We start from the raw sequence: 17807 nt of genomic DNA, 5'->3' as shown, positions 1-17807 counted from the left end.
ATATTTACAAAAGTTTTCTGTTAAAAAAAATTAAAAGAAAACAATTTTCTTTAATTATATATATAGAAAAATTTATAAATAATAAATAAATTAATCTTATTTAATTTCCATTATTTTTAATTTTTTAATTTTAAATATTAAAAACGTGGATTAAAATTATTATATACTAAAAATCTTAAAACGTATATACGATTTTAACTAAAAATAGTATATAATACAAGAATTCTAGATTTTTGAATATTTTTTAAAAATTTGTTATTGCATATACAATTTCATATATAATTTTTTTAAAAGAAAGTATACAACATAGGCGATTTTAGTATTCTATTTCACAACGTATTTTACATTGATGATTTATCCATTTACGAATTGTTTTGCCCATTTTGAAAAATTCGAAAAAGAATTGAACTACCTAAAGAAAAAAAATCCATTATTCAATATTCATTTATAATTACTTTAAAAATCATATCAGAAATTCTTCTTCAGATAAATGGTATAAAATATTTATACCTTTTTGACAAAATAAATTATTTATCCCAATTATTCTTGTTCATTATTTTTTTTAAACAGTTACTTATACTCACTCCAATAAAAGCAATTGTCTTTCACTAATTATTGATCCCTAATACAGTTCTTGTTTTCACTAATTTGTGTTGAATCATGTAAAATTCTTGTATTCTTATATTTTATCCAAGTGCATGTATTCTATTAAAATATATAAAATAACAAATAACATATAATTATAAATAATGAGAATAATAATAATTTCAACAAAACATATATAATTATATAAAATAACAAATAAATATAATAAATATAAATTTAACACAAATTTATATTTTTTAGCTTTTTTATTTAAAATACAAAAAAATTATAGATATTACCTATTAAAAAATCTTCAAACTTTCACACACAAAAAATTATAAATCATTATTCAAATATTAAAATCCAAATGCATGTATTCTATTAAAATATATAAAATAACAAATAACATATAATTATACATAATGAGAATAATAATAATATCAACAAAACATATATAATTATATAAAATAACAAATAAATATAATAAATATAAATTTAACACAAATTTATATTTTTTAGCTTTTCTATTTAAAATACAACAAATTATAGATATTACCTATTAAAAAATCTTCAAACTTTCACACACCAAAAACTATAATTCATTATTAAAATATTTTATAACAACAAAAATAAATTTATGAACTTAATTTATGAACTTACAATCAACTGGATTTGTATCATTTCTAAATCCAAATAACTTCATATATCCCCACACATTTTGAAATAAAAAATCTTCACAAATCATCTATCTCCCCTACCCAAAAATTGTCCAAACATAGCATAAAATATTCTGTAATTAGTCTAACTATTCCCACACGAATTCCAGAGTAGGTCCTTAGGAACAAAAACCATAAGTTTTTTTTATATTAAACTTAAAGAAAGGAATACATTTTGACAGACTGAAACAATCCTGTTTGACAAGTTTAACTACCTACAAATCCAGTCCGCCACAACGGGTAAATGTCCTATTGATAAATTAGAACCAACTTAGTTTTGAGTCAGGATAGATTCATATAGAATAATGTTACACTAACAACAAAATTTACTAGTTTGCGTGGCCAACATTCAACATTGTAAATGAACCACAAAAATAAATATAATGGACAGTAGAAGTATTGGTTGTGGCTGTGCAATGGGCAATAAAAAATTAAATGTGCATAACCATTCTCGTCGGCATACAGTATCTTATTATTATATTCATGCGGTGTCAAATATACGATCAAATACCCATAAGTTAAATGACAAATTCAATAATTACTGTTTTAGAGATACAAAACTACTCTGATTTCTAATCTAAATATTTGGTTTCCAATACTACATTTAAGACCTAGAACTGATGTTCTCAATTTAATTTCCAATGACAAAGGCATTCTACCAAAAATAATTGTTTCACATTAATTAGGGCAAAAACTTTGATTTTCAGTCTAAACACAATTCAAAAAAACACTAAATAAATAGACTGAAAACAGGATGAGTCTACATTGTTTGAAAAGTAAAAAACTAGTTATCATAGGCCACAACGTATAACAAAATCATAAGACTACTGGAAATCAAAGCTCACATTCCAGTAAATGCTTTCTTTGCACCGCTAGAAGATCCTGCAGGAATCACTTTCAAGACATTGAACCTCACTGTCTTGGAGAGTGGCCTGCATAGGTGGTAGAAATAAACAAACATCAGACAGATGCATAAACCTATAAAAATACCCCAAAACAATTACATTCATAAAATCTTACCTGCATTGACCAATAATGACATGATCACCTTCCTTCACACGGAAACAAGGTGATATATGAGCAGGAATATTGGAGTGCCTCTTCTCATACCTTTACATAAAAAAACATTTATAATTACATTTCTGCAATCATAAACATACAAAAATAAACATGGTAGGATAATACCTCTGGTACTTCTTAATAAAATGGAGATAATTCCTCCTAACAACAATAGTCCTATTCATCTTAGCACTGTGACATGTTCCTGCTAGGATACGGCCACGAATAGAGACATTGCCAGTGAAGGGGCACTTCTTGTCAATGTATGTTCCTGTAATAAATCAAAAGGAGTCGGAAATGTTTAAATTACCTATTTAGACAACAGAATTAACCATATCCTTTCATATGAAATAATGAAACATACCATCAAAGAGACGGTTTCATACAGGAATGTGAATTTTAACCTAATTAAAAAATATTCACATCCGAAATTTAACTTGTACAATAATAAAATACACACGGCCAAAACAATAACCTATAGATTTAAATCTCAAAGAACAAACATTAAACAAGAGAAAATTGGGTGAAAGAGAGAGGAGAGATACCTTCGATAGCATCCCTGGGAGTCTTAAATCCAAGACCAATAGATTTCCAAAAACGGTTTCCACCTTTACCAGGTCTCTTCCCCTTGCCAGTTTTCTTCGAGCTGCGAAAGCGGGAAAAATAAGAAAAACTAATCAGCATCAAAACCACTACGTGAAAAACAAAGTTAATTGGTCTTTGTAGTGTGTAGCGTACCTGAGGAACACTTTTGGTTGCTTCAGAAACGCCTTCTCGGTCTGCAATACAAAATAAAGAACAAAATAAACGGAAGATCCACAGAAGAACTAAGGACAATTAACAAAGCTAAATGGAGAGATGGAGGAGAATCGTACTTGTTCAGCCATGCTAAAGGGATTTGATTTCTCGGAGAATGCTGCAGAGGAGAGTGTTGGAGTTGCCGCACCTACAAACCCTAGTCACTTCTCTCACTGTTGTTTCCAGGGAAAACGCCGCTTTTCTTTAGATTTCCAGTTCTGGGCTTTTGGGCTTTTCCTTGTGGGCTGTAAATTTCATATAACATTATTTTTTTTAAAAATAGTTTCATTTTAAGTGCTTTTAAAAAGACAATAATTTAATCAAAATTTATAATAACAATTTTAAAATTTAATTAAGTTTCAAATTCACGATAAATTTTGATATTTTTAGTTAAGTCTATTAATTTTTTTAATATTTAGAAGTTTTATAATATTTAATTAATATCTTTCGCTTAGTTTCATCCGATAATAAGTAACTGATTATGTTAACCACACAAAATTATGTAACTATTATTAACACAAAATAACACCTAAAAACAACAAAGCAAGATGAATAAACAATACACAATACAAATAGTCACGTCACTCAAATATTTAAGGAAAATTAAACAGTAAAAATTCAATTAAAAAGTATAACTTTTTAAAATATTCAATAAAAACTTGATTAAAATATTCAAATTTATCAAAAAAAACTTGAAATCTAATTAAACCTAATTTCAACAATAAATTCTTAACCTTAACAAAAAAATAAGATAAGTGACATTGATTTGATGAAGAAAACTTTCATTAAAATGACGATATATTTTTTCATGGCTGTTAACTAATATTTAAAACTATATTTTTATTTTTATTTTTTTGTTTTTAAAGTTATATTATTAATAATTTTGAAATTGAATGTTATATCATGGCTGTGATATAGAAATTGTGATGTGTAGGATTTGAATAAAACTTTCACATACTTTTCACTCTATTCAAAACCTCACTTTCCTTTTCCCCAACTCTCTAAAATCTTAACAGTTTCCACTTGCCAATCAACATAAATTTTAAAAATCACTATCTCTTGTCTTAGAAACATAGTTATTACTAGTTTGCTAATAAATTCAAATATTATTCCAATTCACTTTTTTAATGTCTCAGTTCCATATTTACATTATCTTTAAAAAGGTTTTAAATTCAACCATCATTAACATAAAGAGAAGAGGGTTACGAAGAAAAGTAATGTTTATTAGAATACTTTATTCTTGCATCAGAAATTAGTAATGGTCCATCAGTATTCGCATCTATGTATTATTATTATTAAACAAATATGCTAAGAACATACTATTGTTATAAAATAAATAAAAAATTTGTGAAATTAAGAATAATTTAAAACTAAAATGTAAAACAATTTTATAAACAATTGAAAATCAAAATTTAATAAGTTTAAGATAATTATTGTAAAAGCCAACAAATTTATCACATTGAACGGTTTATGATAGTATAAATATGCAAATAAAACTCAATTGACAACTGGCAAAATAAATAAAAAATAACAAACGACTTTTTTAAGTGCTTATTAATACACTTAAAATTAAAAATAATGAATATAGAGTATTCTAGCTTGTTTAATTAAGAGTAAAATCTTTCATTCTTTTATAATATAACAACGAATCTTCAATCTTAAGATAGCGAAGATTTTCAATTTTTACAGTTTTAAAATCAAATTGTTAATTACATGTATAAAACAATATCTCTACAATTATTATACAAAGTCGTGCTTAAGTGAAAATATTTACAGAATTGACATAATTGCAATATCCCTTGTAAAAGAACAAAACACCGATTTCATTTCAATACTCTCTAGTAATTCTTAAAGTAACAAAATTATACAAGTAATTTTACAAATAATGAATATCCATCAACTTAATCCCTATTGATTCATGTCAAACAAATTTAAAGAACAATCAATAATTAGAAAATAACAACATATTTGTAATCCTTTTATTTATTTATACTTTAACAACCAGATTAGAGAAAGAATAACATTATAACTATTAAATAAAATAAAAGGATATTGCAATATTGAAACATACAGACCAATGACAACTATTGGAAAAAGGTAATAGAACCGGTACAATATACCTGCATCTCAATTATTGCTTTCTTGAAAGGAAAATTCTTCCTAAAAATAGAGAAATGTTTGATTCAGTTCTTCAATAAAGACCTCACGGACGCCAAATTTAATTCATAAGATGACTAATCTCAATTCTAATGTTGAATTCTATTACCATCCAAGCATAATAAACCGAACTTTGGGGAAGCTCAATTCCAATGCCAATAACGTACAAGTTGTCACATAAACAGTCTTCTTAAAATTTGTGTACAGCATGAGTAAATGAAATCATGCTTCATATAGAAAACTAGGAAAGAACATAATACCATATTGACATCTTGAGTTTCACACCAAATTCTATTTCTTGTGATCGTAATCTTCCTTGACCGCACACTCAACATTGTCTTCTATTTCATTCCATCTGCATTAAGAAACCATGACATTGTTAAAAATTGCAGTTGTAGTTGAAATTGTAACGAAAAATAATTCAAAAATGTTATTAGATACTTAACGCCCATGTTTTTATTTTTAACGTCCATACAACTTACAGTATGGGCAAATAAAAATATAAACTTTCATCATTTAATCTGTATTAACAAGAGAAAAGCTGTTTTATTCAGAAATTAATCCAGAGACCATCATAATTAATGGCAGATAAGATTCACGGTAGCTTATACTTCAATATCACACTGTAGCTTATTCTAAATCAACTTATCAGGTTCAGCCTGACAAGACAATTGAAAACTTTTTCCTCCCCTTAAAAGAGTACTGGGGATATGATCCAACAGGATCCCACACGGAATGAAAATAGCAGACACGTGGTCATGGGAACAGAAACATCCTTAGAAAGAAAGAGAATCAGATATCAGCTTTGCACTCACTCTCACCTACTTACGGGTTGGGATGCCTTTGTATTTTGTAATTATTCACCCCCTCTGCCCCTCGTTAGGAAGCAAGGAGAACTAAGCTTTGAAAGATTATCAAATCCAATTAGCTTAATCATAGTGGTTTAGAAAATCTCTTGTACAAATCTACCCTGTATGCATTTAAACATGTACTTTTCATAATGCAATATATAGATACATTGAAGGTTCTTAGGCATAATTATATATTAATATATCTGAAAGGAATGAGTTAGCGGGAAGTAAGAGTGATATTTACTGAGAAAAAGGTGGCAGTACCTAGGATGATCTAGGCCATGTACAAAGAAGACCAATGGAAATCTTGATTAGAAGAGCTCATCAAATGATACGATAGCCAAATAATTAGAGGCAGGGGTAGACCAGTAAAGGCTCTTCAATTGAAACCATTAGAAAGTATATATAATTAAATGGCCTCTTTAAAGAATTGTTTACAACAGAAACAAACCGGCATCCTTTGACTCATGTACCTGACCCAATGAATAGGATTTTGGTGGTATTATTATCATTTTTTAACAGTTATAATTGTAGGCAAATGCAGTCCAACCTAAAACTGGGATGCTAATCCTAGCTGGGGTTTTAAATAAATTGTGCACAAGAACAGTTTACAAACTCAAAAGTAGAAGAGAAACCTTTTGACGTTTTGGATTTGGTGGGCTTGAGTCAGAATCACCCGGTCTGCGTGATGTCCCAACATCAGTTTCAACCTGCATGTACATAGGCTGATCAGTTTCTTTTCTCTCTTTTTTTAGGAGACGTAGTTACAATACTTAATTTTCACAATTAGACATTCTATGGTTTAACAGGGAAAAAAAGACAATAATAAGAAAATTCTCCTGCATAATCTCGCCTGAATTTTTTGATATATTATATCTGTTCAGCAACTCCGGAGAAAGTGAAACCCAGAGGGATTTGAGTAAAGTATAAAGAAATTGGAATCTTTCAAACAAAATATTCCCTACGTGTGTGTCAAAAGTGAAGAAGCACTCACAATGGGTGAGAGAGGCTTTGGTAGTTGATGTTGACCTAATAGCAAATGTAATCAAGCAAATAAAAATAGAATAAGGAAAGCAAACTATGCACACCTGGGTTGAAGAATCTTGAGCCATGTGATCTTCTGAAGGAATTCCCTCCTCTGACCCTACTTGTTGAGATATGACTGGCATGATTTCACGGAGCATATTTGACAAAAATATTCCTTCTTCACTGACATTAGGTTGTGCTTCAGGGACTTGGGCAGCACCCGTTGATGTTGCAGCATGATCTGAGGTAGAGCCAGCAGCTATTCCTTGTACACTTGAATCTTCCACATGAATTTCTCCACCAGGAAAGAGTGACCTTAATAACTGAAGTACACTGCTTGGTATTTGTCGCTCAGGTTCTTGGTTGTTTTGGGGTCCACTAGCAGCAAGAATATTGATATTTACAACACGAGAATTAGATGGCTCCGGTCTTGTGCTTGGAGTTGATAAGGATCCTACTACAACAGAGTTCAGTGGCAAATTAAATAAAATCAAATTTATCTCTCAACTCTTTACAGTATATATCAGATAATTTTAAAATCGGAAAAATAAGTAGACCATGAGTTATATGAACAGAGGTATTGACTGCTCACAAACTGACAAATTTATATGAGAAACCAATTGAATGATTACAAAGATGGGCTACATGTGAAACCTCTAAGTGCTCCATTCTTGTCCATGGAGTAACAAAAAAATGGGGTCAGTATAATAAAACTAAGTATATTTATAGAAATGATACACTTTAGAAGGTTTGTAGAAGTACCAATATATCTTCCTCACCAAAATGAAAAAAACATATTGAATTCAATAAAATGATTTGAAAGCATGGTTAATCAATCATTCAATCATAAGAATAATCTGGAAGATATCTTTAGTTCATAGAAGAAGAACATCATATCCAGGATAAGGTAAATTTAGTCAGTTATGAGTTTAACCCACTGAATTACTGAAAAACATCACAAAGGGTCATCTATCTTAGGAAAATGAAAGGAACATTGCCATCAAGTGTTTAGGAAAGAATAAATTAGCACTTGAAATTACTTGAATAAATAAGATGGAGAGAATACAGTGTATTCAACTTACACACTGTTTTACCTTTTATAGATGTATATATATATATATATATGTGTGTGTGTGTGTGTGTGTACATATATGTACACATACACACACATATATATGGTTACAAAAAAGAGGCAAGACACTTACCTTAAACCCTAACCCTAAAATTGGGTACATACAAAAAGAAATAATAATAAAAAAATATTACATTTCAACACTCCCCTCAAGCTGGAGAATATATATAGATCATATGCACCAAGCTTGGACATATAAACTGAATCCTAGGTCCTCTTAGAGATTTAGTTAAAATGTCTGAGTTGTTCATTAGAGCTGACAAACTCAGTAATAAGATCCTCGGACAACAAGTTCTATCTAACAAAATGACAATCTCTATATGCTTAGTTCTCTCATGAAACATCGGATTGGAGGCAATATGAAGAGTTGTCTAATTGTCACTATTCATCTCCCATTTTCACAAAATTTCAACTCTTGAAGGAGTTGTTTAATCCACACAAGTTCACAAGTAGCTAGGACCGTAGATCTATATTCAGCTTCTGCACTAGATCGGTTAACAACATTTTGTTTCTTACTTTTCCAAAATATAAGGTTCCCTCCAACAAAAGACTTTAATTCCATTATTTTTGTTTGAACTCAGTTAATGGTTTGAGGTAATTGAGTATGTCTTTGGTTTTTAGTAATTATCACATGTGCTTATTAAAAAGATAATTAATGTTAATATGCAATTATCCCAACTCTACTCACATGTATTCTAAAAGAAGGTTAATTGCATATTAACATTAATTTTTCCTTTTTATAAACATACATGTCAATGAGTAAAGATGAAACATGTGTTTAATTACTTCAATCATTAATGGAGTTCAAACAAAACTAACGGAATTGAAACTTTTGTACTACGACTATTCTTTTTACTTATTGTAGTAAAAATAAAATACATCAATATTTGTTTTACTGAACCACCATTTACCCAGAAAAATAAAATAACCTAATGAGAGAGCATAAAAAAAAAAAAAAAAAAGCGAACCTAGGAGAAATGTTCGCAAAAAAAGAAAAAACCCTCAGTAGTTCATGGGTAGGTCTCCTGAGTCAACACAATTTTGAAAAAAAAATCTAGATAACATGTAAAAACTCCAAGGAAGAGAAAAACATTGAGCTCAAACTGTATGCTTCTGAAACAGCACATGCACTTTATTTATAGAGAAAAAGGAATTAATACAATAGAGATTTGACATCCCCTAATAACAAAGATAAGATACGAGAATAAATGAATAAATAAAAGTTCCTAATAATACATATATAATCTACATATTCCTGATTATATAAGATCAACTCCTTATTTCTAAAATTATAACAATATTCTTGATTGTAAAAATTTCTATAATTATCACAACACTATTATTTCTATAAAATAATTTTCGATGTTTAATCATTGCACTGGAAAACAATGTATAAACAGCTCTCAAGTTTCAAATACAAGACCCAAAAAAAAACAGGAATAAATAACATCAGATTTCATAGCACCAATCAAACGAAATAAGTATTGATTACTTCTCAAATTTTCAATACAGTAGCCAAAAAAAAATAGGAAGAATATAACATCAGATTGCATAGCACCACATCTTCAATCAAAATAAATAAGCATTTATTATTTTAACAAATTATAGAAAGATAGTTTTGGATCACATACTCTGCATACCAACTAGAAAAAAGAATCAAATATTAATCTGAAAACTTCTTGTAACAGGAAGCAATCAGTGGTTTCAGATATTGAAAGACATTTGTTAAATTACCATTCCTTGTAGAATCATCTGTGGTTTGCCTTTCCAACATGGATTCAGTAGTTGATGGTACCGCAGCATTATGTTGACTTGAATGTTGAGATCTCTGTTCACTATTTACATGTCCAGAAGACACATGTTGAAATCTCCCAAGAATTGGATAGTAAAGCCCTATAGAATTACCAGATGATTCCGAGGGTGGACGGACCACCGGACCTGGTACTGCAGCTGCAACCATGGTTCTAATAGGCACTAACCTTACTCCTGGTTCCCCAGCAAAAGATGCATCTGAACGCCTAGAGTTTGCCAGATTAACAGGATTTTCACCTGGATTTCTTTGTACTGAGGCAGGTTGTGTATCATTGCGTTCTTCTTGATTGGTATTGGTTGATGTTGATGAGGTACCTAATTATACAAATGATGTTATATACAAGTTAAAAACATCATGCAAAACAACAGAACCTAGTAGACTAAATATATATATATATATATATATATATATATATATATATATATATATATATAATGTACCTCGTCGTATCTGTATGTCTATACGCCTAGGGAAAAAGCTTGAACCAAGCCCACTACCTAAACTTGAGTTAGACTGTGCAGCTCCCACAGGGACAGCGCCAAAGCTTGTTCCAGGTTGAAAAGGAAGGGGCTGGAACCATGCAGGTCAATAAGCAAAAGCAGTATGGTCATCGAGACAAGAACTATAGGAAGACAAAAGTACCTGAACCATGATATGGTTAGGACCATTTGGGGATATAAAAACTGCAGGCCCACCATTAACTACCGCTTCAGTCTGCAGAGAAAGTTAATTAGTACTTAGAAGCACAAAACCGAACAAATAACTAACAAGATACCGACAGTGGGAAACCAAGCCTACCGGTGTTTGACCCAAACGCAGTGTCATGGTTGTGCGACCAAGCTCAAGTAAAAATGCACCAAGGTTATAAAACAAAACTCCAGTTCTCAAAGCCCTAGACTGAATGCTTGACCGCAACAATGGATCAGTTATATCTGCTTGGTTCTCTAGCTGCCGTGATAGTTGCTGTGGAAGTATATAATGAACTTGGCAATTTTATATGTTTAGCAGAATAAAGAAAATAGTTATATAACTCCAAATGCCTACTTGCAAACAGTGCAGCAAGAAAGAATAAACACTTCAAATTTTGAATCATTACAAAGTCATGTCAAACACAGAAGAAAAATCTGAGATGTTTTAAAACTCACAAGTAGGCATTCGCCAGCTTGTTCAACAATCATTCGTCTTGTAGAAAGTAAAACTTCTGCCAACAACGTTGGAGATGAAAACCCTTCTGGAGCTGAACCAGATCGTGAAGAAACAGGTCTAGTTTCTACATTCCTCTGAGCCTCAGCTGCTTGGGCAATATCCCCCCCTTCTCTGACTGCCAGTAAAATGTGTCATTCTCAAAGAACAATAATGCAACAGAGCCAATGAAGGATAACTATTAGATTCAACATGGCATGCTTACCAATTGCATCAAATTCATGGCTTATGTGACTTAAATATTGGGACAAAGTTGTCAAAGAATCAGGAATGACCTACAAAGCCATATACAAGAAATAAATTGTTTGATTTCTAGTCAGAAACAGAGGAAAAGGCTCAAAATGTCAAATATAAAAGAATGTGTACACCTGAATGAAACTAAATAAGGATTTAGCACATACAGGAGGCTGCAAAGACCCTAGAGATACTGGCACTGGAGCTCCAAAGGCATTACGTGATCTATCAGACAAAATCCGAAAACCCGATTGTTCGGGTTGAGGATGAGACGAATCAAATATCCCACTAGAGCCTGAAATTCTTCCAGGGCCTTGGGAATCATGCTCCTTCATTCAATCCAATATGCCAAATGAAGTGGAAAAGAATTTCAGATGAATATAAACTTAAAAAGACATGCAAATACCATTTTTTATTGGTCACGGATCATAAATTCATTATAGCACTCCAATACCCAATGGAAAAGGAATGAATATACAGAAAGCTGAATTTACCCTGACATCAATCCCTTCACCACTTGCAAAATTTTGAAGTCCAATGGATCCTAGAACAGCAGAAACGATCTGCACAGGAAAAAGATAAAAATTAAATTTCCAACCGCAAAAGAAAACCTTCAATGTGGCCCCTTTTCTTCAAATTTTAACTATACCCTATTGATTTCAGGTGCAACACCATCACCCTGAAAAGGCACATTGAAAGTCTCAATAAAAACACCAGGAGCTACTTGACTACTGTGACTGAGGCTCGAGCTTGAATTCGGTTCAGTCACTGCAAAATGGAGGTAAGCATGGAGATTAGTATACCTTATCTCTTTTTATTAAGGGTGAGCATGTAGGTAAGCCACAAGACAAGATCAACTAGAAATTTCCTCACCCAGTTCCCCACCCCTTCAAGAAAAAAAATAACAGTGACAATTTTGTGAGTGCTTAAATGGAAAATCATCAAACACGATGACCACTTCTTGAATTTCTCCTTACACAAATAAGGCATGTTCTTGGGAATATTTTCCAACACAATCAGGTAAAAAATTTGTGAAACTAAACTAACCTAGTTTAATTCTTGCAGGTGCACCAGATAAATGGCACTATGAATGTGTGCTTTGATCATCTTACCTGATTCTCCAGGCAAAAAAAAATTAAAAGTTGCAAACCTACTTTGTCCACTTGTTGAATTACAATTCATGTTTTCCCCCAGGCATGCTTTTATTTAGGTATAAAATGGAAACAAACAAACGAGTTTCAAGCTATAACAATATCTTCTTTGCAAGAAAGACCAAGTATATCTTATTTCACCAATTTTCTATTTAAAGAATATTTGCTACAGAAAGAAATAAGAAACCTTCATTATAAATCCTACTAAACAAGAGCACATAACTTTCACATCAATTACGATAGCAAATGATAATGTACATAATCACATCAAACCTGAATGATTGGGCAGACTTCCTGGTGGTGGTAGGTCAGGTTGCCTCACAACCAGATGCAAGGTGTGACCATCTTCAACATCTACTTGTGTTAGGGAGGAAACCCATTTTGAAGATATGAAAAAATAGGGATGTAGTTACAGCATCAAAACTTCTTCGACATAACAAATCATGGATTTTGTGTCTAATCAAATCATAAAAGTGCTTCTTTGTTTTTGTTCATAAAATCAATTACTGAGATAATATTAATATGCTTGGCAAACAAAAAAACAAATTATAACACAGGTCAATGGGCCTACATTTCAACTTCATACTTTTCTGTAAAGGTTCAAGCAATTTGGTACAAAAGTCAAAAGTCTCCACTCCATAGAAATTTTACTGTCATGGCAGTGTCCCTTCTTATCAATCTGATTTTTATGTGCTGCAGCCTTTTTGCCTCAAATCTAAACTCTTGACAAAACTTTTGATCACAATACTGATTACAGATCATGTTTTACAAACACACATAAGAAATTTTATCAAGGTGGATTAAAAATTACTACAGAAGCTAAAGACATAGCCCCTTTCCAGACAAGTAAAAGGAACACAAATTTAACACAAAATAAAGGAAACACCAGATTACATCATATCATTTTGTATTTCCAAAATCCAAGTCTTCTCTCCAGAACTAATAACTACTTAAGGGCAAGATAGCATCTCTTTAAAGCTACATTGGCTTCCTTTGTGAGTCCTTCAACACAGTGGAAAGACAAAGAAACAGGATACGATACGCAGACAGAAGCTGATCATCCTTTAGAACTTTTCCTTGGCAAATTAAGCGTTGCCGTTCAGATAATACTCCAGTTACAGAAGCAATCTGCTCTTTCAGGGCAGGGACCGGCATCTGCAGAACAGGGAATATTGTTGTAGGAAAAGAACAATTAGTAACAGATCTTCAAGCAAGTTGTCAGGTAATTCAAAGAGGCAGCCTTATTATCAGATATCTTTAAAATAGTGTTGCAGTTAAAAAACAAACATATTAGGATGTGTTGGATATGCAGAAAAAAATGGTTTTATTCACAATTTATTTAGGAACTTTTCAAGAATCTACTCTTTCCATGCTTTGGAGAAACTTTTTTAGTTTTTTGCCTATTTTGAAAAACCTATTTAACTATTATAATTTTTTCAATTTTACCGATTATCATGCTTCTAAAAGCAAAGCGGAGCAAGAAGCAAGATACACATACAGAAACAGAAAGTCTTCATAAGAAATTCAAAAAACAAGTCAAGAAGAATGATACGGAGTCAAGGAAAGACCTGTTTATCCACTCTGAGGGTGTACGTTTGAGAATCCAATGTTTTAATCTTTATTTCAATAGTGGTTTCTGAACTTTCAGCACTGTTATTGATTGGGATCTTTTCAGTACCATTACTTCCCATCCTCCACGTACCACGTAATACTCTATAAAATTATATAAGATTGTTGAGCAAATCTTGTGAAACCAATAAAACAATACAAAAAAGAAAAAATGTAACCTGCAGTGTTTGGAAAAACAAAAACACAATTAATAATACTACAGCTGGCTTGCTTACAGCCTGGGTAAAAATTAAATCCTAAGACCTTAATGATATAGAGAACCAGTCCAAAAAGTAACCAGATATGAGGGGAAGCTTCAATTATAAATCGGATTTGTGTAGTATAGTAACCCAGTCCATTTGGGACTAACACTCCCCCATTAGGTTGGAAAGAGAAGACCATCCAGAGGAAAGAATAGTCAAACCAGGCTACTATACATTGACACATAAGAAAAATTAGACAAACCAAAAAAAAAAATACAAGGAAAGAAATGTACACTGCCATATTCGGAAAAGCAGAAACACAATTGACACTGAAGCTGGCTTGCTAACTGCCTGGGTAGAAATCTTATCATAAGGCCATAATAATATAGAGAACCAGTCAAAAAAGTAATCAGATAAGAGGGAAGCCTTAATTTATAAATAAATGGGAGTTGTGTTGCAACCCAGCCAATATGGGGCTGACACTACTCCATCAACCCCATTATGTTGGAAATAGAAGACCATCCAGAGGAAAGGTTAGACAAACCAGGATATGATACATTGACACATAAGATTAGATTTGTGTTTGTTCAGTGAGAAATCATAACGTTTTGAAATGTAGAAAGAGCATGGGCAGTTTAATGCAAAATACAGATTTAAGAAATCAACTCATTTAGAGATGAGGTTTGTTAACTTTGCCAAAGTAAATACATCCACAAAGAAAAGTACGTGGTTAGTTAAAACAAAGAAATCTGAATTATTTTCATAAATCATTTCCTCATTATTCTCATGTATCAAACAGACAAATGTCATTGTCATTATGTAACAACGAAAGGTTATCAATGACAGATGCTGGAATATGCTGGAAGTCAACATTTCTAGCATATAATCACACCATTGCAAGTGGACCTCCCTTCACAAACTAAAGATGGAGGGTCAAAAATAGCCTCATTATAGCATTATGTGTTGAGGCTATAAAGGTTATTTAACAACATTGAATATGATCATTCTATGTAGTTATGATGTACATTAAGACAGTAAATTTGTTTGAACAAACTAGCTTCAAATATGTTAGATTGCATGAAGAGATGGAAGGTAGTGACTGCAGCAGAGCAACCATAAAAGAAGCCCATTTGTAATCAAGAATAAAATGGTTGTCACAATGATAGAAAAAAAGCTCTTGACCCAGAAGAATATATATTCTATTTTCAAAATAAGTTGATTTCAGCAAATATAGATGACATTGATAAATAAAATCTGTGCAGGAAGCCTATTGTTAATTTGTTACATAGAAGCAAGGAGCTCAAATTTCACTTTATATGATTTGGCACTCTCTAAAACACATGCAATTTTGGCTTTGGTACATCTTACCATTACCTATATTCACGTGATTAAGAAAAACTTAACATGCATTTCATCTCGATGTTTTTGAAGCAATAAATAATAACCCATATAACAACAAAAAGAATATCAGCAATGAAACCAGCCACAAAAAAGAAATGCAATCCAAAATAATCACCCGAATAGTCATGCAGTTATGACAAAACAGGAACTACTTCATAGATATTGGTTCTTGGTGTATCTAAAAAAATTCACACAAAAGGAAATCAAAATCACTAAGCAACCAGAGACTGTAACAAATAGAAGAATCGCTCAAACATGCTATGATTAATCATACACACAATACTATCAGGAACAATGCGAATTCATGAACCTAATCTCACTCTCGTCGTTTGAGGAGCGTTCTGGGTATAATTGAAAACCTAGTTGCAAATTGCCAATAACTGGACAATAAACAGTTGCAAGGTATTGGACAATAAAAAGTTGCAACCCTAGGCCGGGATGGCAGTTAAGGGAATAGGAAAAGAAAAGAACAGAAAACAGTGACTGTTAAAGAAACGCGAAATCGGAGAAGAAAACGAAACGAAGAGAGAATAGAAGAACAAAGAAAAAAGACTGAATAAAGAATGAATCTACCTGAGAGCAGAAGGTTGAGGAATGAGTGGTGGAGTTGGGAAATTAGGGATTGAAGGGAGGGGGTGGGTGTTGGTGCAGCCTTGGCGCTTTCACCGCTCTGTTCCGCACTCTACAAAAGATTTTTCACATGAATCAATGTAGAGTGCATGCGGTTCTATTCTGCAACCTGAAGCACTGGATTCTGACCCACCTTTTGGTATCGACTTGTCCTAAGGAAATTGAGTCGGTCGCCGCCATTTTTTCTTTCTTTCTTACAAATAAAATCATGGCTTCAAGATTATGTTTCCTCGTTACAACTAACTAACATATAGTTTTTTTTTTTTTTCTATCAATATTTTAAGCCAAATGTAACTTCCGCCTTCCTTTCCGTTATTTTTTCTGTTATGTTTCTAATATAATTTAAAATAAAAAATTTATTACTTTTTCAATTTTTTATTAAATATATTTTATATATTATTATATTTTTTATTAATTAAATTATAAATATAATTTAGAAACTTATTATTTTAAATTATAAGAAATAAAACTAACAACTTTATTAAAAATTTACGTTTAATGAAGTTGTAATTACTTTATAAAGTTTGGATATTTTTAAAAAATTTAGTATAAAAATATTAAGTATTTAATATATTATAAAACATAAATACAATATTGGGTTCAAGTAAAGTGAGTGTGATAATAAGGACATCTATCAAGCATTTTAAAAATTAACTTCTTCTAAATTCTAAAAATGAAATACATTTTATTATTATTAAATATTAATTTAATATTAGCTGCCATTTTTTTTCTTTTGTCTAAATTAATATACATTGTTAATTTTCAATGCATCTTTATAGAGAGACATTCTCTTATTATTTAAGTTATAAGTATTGAATATATTGATATTTAACCATTTTATATTTTATCCAAAGTAACAACTTAATTTACTTTTAACAAGTTATATGTTCTAATTTAATGTTATTCATTAATTGTTTGAGTTATTTATTTAATTACGAACATTTGAGACTAAGGAACAACCAGTGAATCTTTTAAAATGTTTATTGCTAACATCTGTATTTTAAACTCAAATATTGTACAAGTTCACTTAAATTGTATTTTTTTTATAAATTGTATTCTTATATGTGTGTTATCTTAATGAAATTATAATTTTATAAATTATTCAGTGATATGATAAGAAATTGAGGAGGCAATGTTTTATGAGTTAGTAAAACAATTACTACTAAATATTTATTTTCCATTATTATTTTTAATATATATTAAGTATTAATAAGGTGAATGGTATTAAATCTATACAATT

At 31.0% G+C, this 17807-nt stretch overlaps 2 protein-coding genes across 3 annotated transcripts; both read right to left on the bottom strand.

The window, feature by feature from the left end:
• Positions 1-1957: 1957 nt before the first annotated feature.
• Positions 1958-3403, bottom strand: LOC137807620 (small ribosomal subunit protein uS17). Its single transcript, XM_068608344.2, has 6 exons — positions 3236-3403; positions 3099-3139; positions 2906-3006; positions 2487-2631; positions 2322-2411; positions 1958-2233 (listed from the first exon to the last, which is right to left on the bottom strand). The coding sequence occupies exons 1-6, from the start codon at positions 3245-3247 to the stop codon at positions 2143-2145; spliced, it is 480 nt and encodes a 159-aa protein (XP_068464445.1). The 5' UTR covers positions 3248-3403; the 3' UTR covers positions 1958-2142.
• A 1995-nt stretch (positions 3404-5398) lies between these two features.
• Positions 5399-16808, bottom strand: LOC137807619 (Ubiquitin-like superfamily protein). Of its 2 annotated transcripts, none has more exons than XM_068608342.2 (16): positions 16511-16808; positions 14294-14438; positions 13763-13880; positions 12999-13079; positions 12224-12342; positions 12069-12137; positions 11742-11903; positions 11546-11615; positions 11283-11458; positions 10936-11100; positions 10780-10851; positions 10578-10707; positions 10059-10451; positions 7255-7649; positions 6802-6876; positions 5399-5670 (listed from the first exon to the last, which is right to left on the bottom strand). In XM_068608342.2, exons 2-16 carry the CDS (start codon positions 14414-14416, stop codon positions 5662-5664), a joined length of 2157 nt encoding a protein of 718 aa, XP_068464443.1. In that variant the 5' UTR covers positions 14417-14438; positions 16511-16808; the 3' UTR covers positions 5399-5661. The 2 variants fall into 2 exon arrangements, with proteins under 2 accessions (XP_068464443.1, XP_068464444.1); XM_068608343.2 differs by having other exon boundaries at positions 7255-7646.
• Positions 16809-17807: the final 999 nt, after the last annotated feature.

This window comes from Phaseolus vulgaris, chromosome 3 (genome assembly GCF_051622355.1).
Source record: "Phaseolus vulgaris cultivar YP4 chromosome 3, ASM5162235v1, whole genome shotgun sequence".
Lineage (NCBI taxonomy): Eukaryota > Viridiplantae > Streptophyta > Magnoliopsida > Fabales > Fabaceae > Phaseolus > Phaseolus vulgaris.
The sequence above is the reverse complement of the archived record's forward strand: the minus strand, read 5'-3'. Positions and strand labels throughout refer to the sequence as shown.